The following is a 9,046-nucleotide window of genomic DNA, read 5'->3' on the forward strand; positions in this document are numbered from 1 at the left end:
CCACTGCAGGGCATATGGTTTGCAGATGCTGTGGCAGCAGTTGCCAGGAGTCCTGCCAGGCCGGCTGCCCAAGGCATCAGCTGCTGCCGCGTGCCCTGGTGCTGCTGGGCACTTGTGCTGCTCCGAGGGCACTGTGGGGCTGAGGGTCTGGAGGCAGTCTGTGGTGAGGCAGGGGCTGATGGTCCTGCTGCCCACACTGCACCACCACCCCGGGTTCCCGCAGCATCCCAGGCCCCTGATACCCTCCTGCAGGAGGAGGGGTGAGATGGGGTCCTGCCAGATCGGTACAAAAAGTGCGATGGCAAGGGCGGGCAGGCAGGTCAGCTGGCAGAATATTCTGGGGGTGCAGGGGGACATGGCACGGGGAGGCCCCACTTGCCAGCAGGGTGCAGGGCTCCCCGCCTGGCTGAGCCCAGGGGACAAGGAGCCAGACGGCAAGGACAGCCACAGGGACAGCCACCAGCACAACCCCGGGACCACGACAGGTGCTGTGAAGCTGCCGGCCCTGGGCCAGGAGGGCAAGTGAGGCCAGGAGAGGCAGTGCCAAGTGAAGCGCAGGCAAAGGCAGAGTGGCCGACGTGGCCCGCGGCCAGCTGGCACCCGACATGGGCTGGGGATGTGCCCTGGGTGCTGCATGGCCCCGCAGGCCACGTGCACGGGCCGAGGCCAGCTCTGCCCGCAGCGCTGGGGACGGGTCTGTACCCGGGGCAGAGCTGCTCGGCAGAGATGAGCGTGTCTGCTCGCAGCCCAGCGCTGGCGTGAGTCATTGTCTGGGCTAAGCGAAAACACGTGTGCAGCCTCGTACGCGCTCCTCACTCGGCTCATGGAGGTGCCGGACGCTGTAAACAGGGGCAGGGGAGGCAGGGTACAGGGCCAGCCTGGCTGGGCTCTCAGGAGGGCTCCCGTGCCCCCCAGCTCTCCCCACTGTGAGTCCTCCCACCTAACCAAGCCGGGCTGCTGCTGGAACAGGCCCCCGCCCTCCCACCAGGCACAGCTGGTCCCTGCAGCAGGGCGGTGCCGGGGCAGGCAGGGGAGGCACGGGGGGCCAAAGGACCCCCCGAACCACAGTAGCCAGTCCCAGCTCTCTGCCTGTTGGCAGAGCTGCCCGAGGGGCTGGGTGGCAACACGGGATCCCAGCCACAGGGAGACACCCGGACAGCCCAAACGCATGTTGGGGTCAGCTGGGGGCTTGTGCACAGAGGAAGGCAGCCGTTCACCAAGCTGTGCCCCTGCCTGCTCCCACCCGCACCGGGCACAGGGTCCTCCGACAGCCGCTCTGCCGGCACCATCCCCGCAGGCACCCAGGGCTGCCAGGAGGTTGCCCCAGCATCGCATTGGACCCATCCCCACGGGGCCCTGGACCACAGCCCAGCTCTGGGGTAAGGGAGGTCCCGCTGTCACAATCAGGGTTGCGGAGGGTCCCGGCACCGCAGCCACCCTGTCTTCTGCCAGCTGCCCTGCACCTGCAGCCCTCTCCTGCCAAACCAGGGGGCACCGCGCAGCCAAACACCAGCCCCGGCCCCTTGCTGGTGGCTGGTGTGAAGCTGAGCTGCCCTGCGAACTGGGGCAGGGGCTCGGCTGAGCTGTGGGAGCGTAGGCCAGGCCATGCGTGGCAGTCCGTGTGGTTAGCGGGGTGGGAAGGAGGCCCCGGGGCCTGCAGATGCCCATGGTTTGCACTTTTGACTTCTGAGACTGGTGCAGGTTCCTCCCAGGGGGTTTGCCGGCTGCTGCTGCGATTTCACAACACTGCTGGCCCGGCCAGCCAAGCCCAGGGCTGCTGCGAATGCTTCCCAGCTGCTGCTGGCCCGGGAAGCCAAGCTGGTGCTTCCAGCTCTCCCTCCTGCACCGAGCACAGCAGCCCTTGGAGCAGACACGGCCGCACCACCTGCCAGCTCCTGGCGGCTTCAGTCCAGGCCCCGGCTCTTCCCGGAGCTGACAGCTCTGGGTCCAGAGGCACCTCAGGGGCCCGAGTGTGCACGGCCAGCGTCGGGAGAAAACACGCGGCCAGAAAACCATGTACGTCCTTGGGGTGCGGGCTGGGAACGGCGCGGGGTCAAGCACAGGGCTGCGCCCACATTATACCCAGCCACGGCTGTTGGCCCCATCAGTCACTTGGGGCCACACTCGCTTCCCCCAGCCCCGCAGGCAGAGCAGCCGTGCCAGTACAGCAGCGCCAGGAGCGGCCCTGGTCCAGCTGCTGGTGCTTATGGCCATGAAAAGCCTCTTCTCCAGTGCTACCAGTGGTGCAGGAACTGCTGCGTCCCCCTCGGAGACGGGGGCAGAGGGACACTGCCACAGCCCCCTCCCACACGAGACTTTCCCCACAAAACAGTGCCCGTCACCCTGCCCGTCACCCTGCCCGTCACCTCACCCAGCTTACGTGAAAAGGGAAGGAAAACCAGCTTCTGGGAAAAAAGCCTGATGAAATCCCCCATGGCTGTGTCACAGCCGGCCCTCGCCTGCCCTGGCTGTGACACCCTGCTGTGGCCCCGTCCCCTCCAGTCACCCTGACCCCAGGAGGGTCAGGAACGGGGCAGGATCTGGCCAATTGCACCCTGAAAGATGCTGCTCCCCACTGGGATGCTTGTCCCCACGTTTCTGTCTCCAGTGCTCTCCCAGTCAGGTGCTGGGGACACGGAGAGGAGCCTCTCCCAGAGGGCAGCCCCCACGACAGGCTGCCAGTGCGGGTCAGACCCCCTCCAGGGGTACCAGGACACCCCCTCCTCCAGCCGCGGAGCACCGTGGCATGGCAGGACACGAGGCGGAGCAGCAGAGCTGGGGCTCAGGCTCCTCCTCGGCTACAAACCCGGAGCCCGGATGTCACCAGAGCCACCCACTCGCCACAGGTTTCCGTCGCAATTCGGGTCTGGGTGCTAATGGCAGCAGTGCAGGGAACCGGAGCAGGGGAACTTGGCTGTCTGCCCCAGCTGCACCCTGTGGTGGCAGTCCCTTGCCACCAGGTGCCACTGCCGAAACACTCGCACCACGCCTGCTGCAGCAGAGCCAACGCTTTACAGGAGACACCAGGGCCGACTACAGAGCTGGGAGCGCTGCCCGGCATCCCTCGGCCGAGCCTGGGGCGTGTGCCCGGCCAGGAGCGGCTGGCAGGGCCTTTCCCAGTGCCCCCCGGCCTCCCTCACTCCTCTGGTCCAGTGTAAAAGTCAGTTAAATAAACTCAATGCCCTCGTATTTCACGCTCCCGATCCTGGTCTCGGGCAGGAGGAAGCGCCCGTCCAGCGTGAAGGCCATGATGTAGCTGGCGATCTTGCCGTTGTCCTCTTCCGATTTCAGCGCCACGATGATCTGGTCATCCGTGTCCGGGATGAACTTGAAGGAGGAGAAGCCGTGGGTGGGGACCACTTCGCCCACGCGTCCCATCGTCACGTCCCCGAAGTCCTGGGTGGAGCTCAGCAGCAGGTTGGTGCCTCGCCGCTCGTCCGCCTTCTCGTTGTACCGCTCGTGGCTGGCGCGGCGCGGCAGGAAGAACCAGCGCTGCAGGGTGTCGCTCCAAGAGGCTGACTCATGGATCAGGTAACCTGCGGCAGGGAGTGGTGTCTGATGGCACGGGGCAAACGGGGCACCCGCCAGGCTGGGCGGGACCCTGCCCTGCTCCAAAAGACACCGCAGCCGGGAAGGTCACAGCCCCGCGCAGGTGACCACTGCGAACATTTCTGCATCCTCCTGCCCCACTGCCCATGTAGCAGCACCCCCCAGTCCCTCCCAGAGCCAGGCAGGGGCACCCCAGCATGGCCTCCTCCACCCAGGGGCCTGGCTGCCAGGCACAGCCCTGGCTGAGCCGCTCAGCTCAGCTCATGGCTCAGGCAGGGAAGAAAACGGGCCAGGGCAGGATCTGGGCTCTTCACCAGGACAGGGGGAGGTCTCCGGCCTCCAGCATCCTTTAAATCTCACACCAGTCCCAGTACCTATGGGGAGGGAGACCCTGGCCCCAGAGCCCGCGGAGGGTGTGGGACACGGGACAGCAGGAAGGGGCCTCACTCAGTACCTGGGGGCCGGATCCCTGCTGCGGCCCTCAGCGCGTTGTAGTTTGCCACCCAGTTCTCATGGCTCACGTCGCCCTTGTAGCCGACGACCTTCACCCACTCGGGGTTCTCATTCACCACCTCCCCCGTCGTCGTGGTCCACTCCTTGCCCAGTCCCCCCACGTAGAGGTGCTCGTCCTTCACCGCCAGCCACTCCGCCTTGAAGCCTGCGGTGGAGAGAACGGCATGAGCTGGGGCTCGGTCAGCCCCCGCTCCCCGAACGCCACACCAGATGGCCCGGTGCTGGGCACGGCCATCTCCCACGCAGCCAGCTTGTCCCCGGAAAGGAACTCCAGCCAGCGAGTCGGCTTTGTCGGAGGCCCATCTCAAGTGTATGTACACCAACGCACGCAGCATGGGAAATAAACAGGATGAGCTAGAGATGCGTGTACATGAGCAGGGCTACGACCTTATTGGCATCACGGAGACGTGGTGGGACGACTCCTATGACTGGAGTGTCAACATGGAGGGGTATAAGCTTTTTAGAAAGGACAGGAAGGGGAGACGAGGAGGGGGTGTCGCTCTCTACGTCAGCAACCGGCTGGAGTGCGTGGAGCTTCGCCTGGGGTCGGAGGAGGAGCTGACAGAGAGCTTATGGGTCAAGATTAGAGGACGGGGACGGATAGGGGATGTTACGGTAGGAGTCTGTTACAGGCCACCTGGCCAGGAGGACAGAGCAGATGAGGCGCTTTATAGCCAGATAGGAGCAGCCTCGCGGTCACAAGCCCTGGTCCTCATGGGGGACTTCAACCACCCTGACATCTGTTGGAGAGACAATACGGCAGGGCACAGGCAGTCCAGGAGGTTCCTGGAATGCGTGGATGACAACTTCCTCCTGCAGGTGATAGAGGAGCCGACAAGGAGGGGTGCCATGCTTGACCTTGTGCTCACCAACAGGGAGGGACTGGTGGGCGATGTGAAACTTAAGGATAGCCTTGGCTGCAGTGACCACGACACAGTGGAGTTCAAGATCCATGGGGCAGCAAGGAAACCATTCAGCAAGCTCTGTACCCTAGACTTCAAGAAGGCGGACTTCGGCCTCTTGAAGCACCTGATGGGCAAAGTGCCGTGGGAGGCGGCCCTGGAGGGACAAGGGGCCCAGGAAAGTTGGTCCACATTCAAGGAGCACCTTCTCCAAGCTCAGCAGAGGTGCATCCCGACGAAGAACAAGTCGGGCAAAAAGACCAGGAGGCCGGCGTGGATGAGCAAGGAGCTCCTGGACCAACTGAAAATGAAGAGGTTAGCCTACAGAGGGTGGAAGCGGAGACAGATAGCCTGGGAGGAATACAGAGAAGCTGTAAGAGTGACCAGGGATCAAGTGAGGAAGGCTAAAGCCCTAAAGGAATTGAATTTGGCAAGGGATATAAAAAGCAACAAGAAATGCTTCTATAGGTATGTAGGGGACAAAAGGAAGTCCAAGGAGAACATAGGCCCCCTCCGGAAGGATACTGGTGCTCTGGTTACCCGGGACATAGAGAAGGCTGAGGTACTCAATGAATTTTTTGCCTCAGTCTTCACTGGTAAAGCCTCTTGTCTTACCACCCAAGCTGTGGAAAGAACTAGCAGGGACTGTGAGGATGAACCACCGCCCACTGTACTTGAAGACCAGGTTCGAGAACATCTGAGGAACTTGAAGGTGCACAAGTCCATGGGACCTGATGAGATCCATCCGCGGGTCCTGAAGGAACTGGCGGATGAAGTTGCCAAGCCACTGGCTATTGTATTCGAGAAGTCGTGGCGGTCTGGCGAGGTCCCCGATGACTGGAAGAGAGGGAACATAACCCCCATTTTTAAAAAGGGGAACAAGGAGGACCCGGGCAACTACAGACCGGTCAGCCTCACCTCTGTGCCTGGCAAGGTCATGGAGCAGATTCTCCTGGGAACCATGCTAAGGCACATGGAGAGCAAGGAGGTGGTGGGTGACAGCCAACATGGCTTCACCAAAGGCAGATCGTGCCTGACCAACTTGGTGGCCTTTTACGATGGGGTGACAACATCGGTGGACAAGGGTCGACCAACGGATGTCATCTACTTGGACTTGTGCAAAGCTTTTGACACTGTCCCGCACGACATTCTTCTCTCTAAACTAGAGAGTCATGGGTTTGATGGATGGACCACTCGGTGGATAAGGAATTGGCTCAATGGCCGCACTCAGAGAGTAGTGGTCAACGGCTCAATGTCCAAGTGGAGACCGGTCACGAGTGGCGTCCCTCAGGGGTCCGTGTTGGGCCCGGCCCTCTTCAACATCTTTGTCGGTGACGTGGACAGTGGCATGGAGTGCACCCTCAGCAAGTTCGCCGATGACACCAAGCTGTGTGGTGCCGTCGACACGCTGGAAGGGAGGGATGCCATCCAGAGGGACCTCGACAGGCTGGAGAGGTGGGCCCGTACCAACCTCATGAAGTTTAACCAGGCCAAATGCAAGGTCCTACATCTGGGTCGTGGCAATCCCAGGCATAAATACAGACTGGGTGGTGAATGGATCGACAGCAGCCCTGAGGAGAAGGACTTGGGAGTACTGGTGGACGAGAAGCTCAATATGAGCCGGCAATGTGCTCTTGCGGCCCAGAAGGCCAACCGCGTCCTGGGCTGCATCAAGAGGAGCGTGGCCAGCAGGTCGAGGGAGGTGATTCTCCCCCTCTACTCTGCCCTCGTGAGACCTCACTTGGAGTACTGCGTCCAGTTCTGGAGTCCCCAACATAAGAAGGACATGGACCAGTTGGAGAGGGTCCAGAGGAGGGCCACGAAGATGATAAGAGGGCTGGAGCACCTTTCCTATGAGGACAGGCTGAAAGAGTTGGGGCTGTTCAGCCTGGAGAAGAGGAGGCTCCGGGGTGACCTTATAGCGGTCTTCCAGTACCTCAAGGGGGCCTACAGGAAAGATGGGGAGAGGCTGTTCAGGAGGGCCAGTTATGATAGGACAAGGGGTAACGGTTTTAAAATAGAGGGAGGTAGGTTCAGGTTGGATATTAGGAAAAAATTTTTTACCATGAGAGTGGTAGAACACTGGAACAGGTTGCCCAGAGAGGTGGTGGATGCTCCATCCCTGGAGACGTTCAAGGCCAGGTTGGACAAGGCCCTGAGCAACCTGATCTAGTTGGAGATATCCCTGTTCCTTGCAGGGGGGTTGGACTAGATGACCTTTGAAGGTCCCTTCCAGCCCTAACCATTCTATGATTCTATGATTCTATGAACTGCTCCCATCCCAGCCGGGCTTACGGGGTCACAGAAAAGGTGCACCCCACCCTGGAGAGCTGCAAAGAGCCACGGGCTTCACTGCTCCGCACGTGCAGGGCAGGACGGGGGAGCTCACCTTTCCCCACTGTGCCGTCCCCGTCTGAGAGGATCACCCAGGGCACCACCTTGTTGCCCTCAATCTGGTAGACCACTCCTGTCCGGTCGTCCACGGCATACAGCTTCCCGTTGAAGACGACCAGCTCGGAGAGCTCCATGCCCCTGCCCTTCTCAGCCAGGTGGGACTGCAGCACGCTCTCGTCTTTGTCCCACTCCACCGTCACACTGTCCCCGCTGCCCGACAGCACCAGGTAGCCCTTCTTCAGGTAACTGAACCAGGTGTGCTCCTCAGAGCCCCGGGATTGCGTGTCCAGGTCCGCGATGACGCCGATGCGGTAGCGCACGCCCTCGGGGTTTCTCTGGGGTGGGGACAGTGGGTAGGTGTCATTGTAGCGGTCCCCTGCCCGCAGCCTGAGCTGCCAGTTGCGAGGATGGGGTGGGACGGGCCGTGTCGGGGAGGTCCGGTGCAGGCAGAAGAGCAGCAGCACAAGCCCCACGCAGGCCGACGACAGCACAATGGCCTTCCAGCGCAGTCGGAAGCGGGGGTCAGTGCCTTTGGTCATGGACGCGAGGACAGGCAGACCACCCACGCTGATCCGAAGGGGGCTCATGGACTCATGGCAGGGCGGGACGGGCATCAGACTGGGGGCGAGGAGAACCTGGTGGCAACGAGAGGAGGAAGCAGGTCAGAGAGCTGGAGGCTGGTGCTGCACTGAGTTCGAGGGGTGGCATGAGGGGCCCCATCCCCTCTCCTGCAGCAGGAGAAGGTGCTGCTGCCTTGTGCAAGGAGAAGCCGGCATGCCAAGGGGGCTGCTTTCCTGCTGGAGTCACTCTCAGCCCTTTCTCACCCCTCCTCTGCAATCCCAGACCAGAATAAGCCCCAGCACTTCAGCAAGCATGCACGACCCGTTCAGCACCTCTACCTGTTCTGGGGTCTGCGGCAGCCCAGGTGGGGAGATGAGGTGCCCCTGGCCCACGCAGTCCCAGGAAGAAGGAGGTTCCCCTCCGACGGCGAGGACGACCCTTGCCGCCTCTGGAGCAGACGCCTGGCCTGGCCCAGCTCCCGCAGCCCCCAGGAACCGGCCCCACCGCTGAGCGCCGAGTGCGGCCCCAGGCCCCACGGGGACACCGGGAGACACGTGGCAGCTCCGCCCGAGCAGGATGCCAATGCCTGAGCAGGAAGCGCAGCGCCTGGTTCCAAGGGACACGTACCCCAACCTGCCCAGCCTTAAAGCCACAGCAGCCCCCGCCAGGCTGCCCACTGTCACAGCATCGCCCCCGGGCACAGCTCACGTAGGGGTACCACCAGCCCACCCTGGGCTGTGCCCATCCGCAGGGCCAGGGCACCCACAGCCCCTCTCCCTGCCACCTCCCTCCATGCAGCACGAGGGACGAGGCAGCTCCCGGGCTCCCGCGGACGGGCACTCCAGGCTGCGCAGGGCTGGAAGCTGCCCCAGTGCCACCTGCTCTGCCCCCGTGCCATGCAGCACCGGGCACGGACCCCCCGCCCGGGCCAGGGCAGCGGGGTCCCCAGCTGCCGGCCCAGCGCTGTCCGCCGGGGGCCCGTTACCGGCCGCGGTGAGGCCCCGGGCCCGGCGCTCCCCGCACGGCGGGGCGCTCAATGCGCCTTTCAGCGGCCGCAGGTGCGGACAGAGGCGGCATTGAGCGCGGGGGCCGCGCCTCGGGCAGGCGGCTGCGCTCCCGCCGCGGCC

The 9,046-nt window shown here is 63.1% G+C and overlaps 1 protein-coding gene across 1 annotated transcript; it reads right to left on the minus strand.

The window, feature by feature from the left end:
* Positions 1–3,148: 3,148 nt before the first annotated feature.
* CANT1 (calcium activated nucleotidase 1) lies at positions 3,149–7,972 on the minus strand. Its single transcript, XM_086623931.1, has 3 exons — positions 7,354–7,972; positions 4,004–4,207; positions 3,149–3,536 (listed from the first exon to the last, which is right to left on the minus strand). Exons 1-3 carry the CDS (start codon positions 7,970–7,972, stop codon positions 3,166–3,168), a joined length of 1,194 nt encoding a protein of 397 aa, XP_086480057.1. The 3' UTR covers positions 3,149–3,165.
* Positions 7,973–9,046: the final 1,074 nt, after the last annotated feature.

The sequence above is a fragment of the Tauraco erythrolophus genome, chromosome 20, assembly GCF_009769465.1.
Source record: "Tauraco erythrolophus isolate bTauEry1 chromosome 20, bTauEry1.pri, whole genome shotgun sequence".
Lineage (NCBI taxonomy): Eukaryota > Metazoa > Chordata > Aves > Musophagiformes > Musophagidae > Tauraco > Tauraco erythrolophus.

Bases quoted from the DNA above. Each gene is read 5' to 3' on its own strand.
- CANT1 (XM_086623931.1), bottom strand. From the start codon at position 7,972: ATGCCCGTCCCGCCCTGCCATGAGTCCATGAGCCCCCTTCGGATCAGC. The intron at 4,208-7,353 runs GTGAGCTCCCCC...TCTCCACCGCAG, and splicing joins GGACGGCACAGTGGGGAAAG to GCTTCAAGGCGGAGTGGCTG. The intron at 3,537-4,003 runs GTACTGAGTGAG...TCCCTGCCGCAG, and splicing joins AGCAGGGATCCGGCCCCCAG to GTTACCTGATCCATGAGTCA.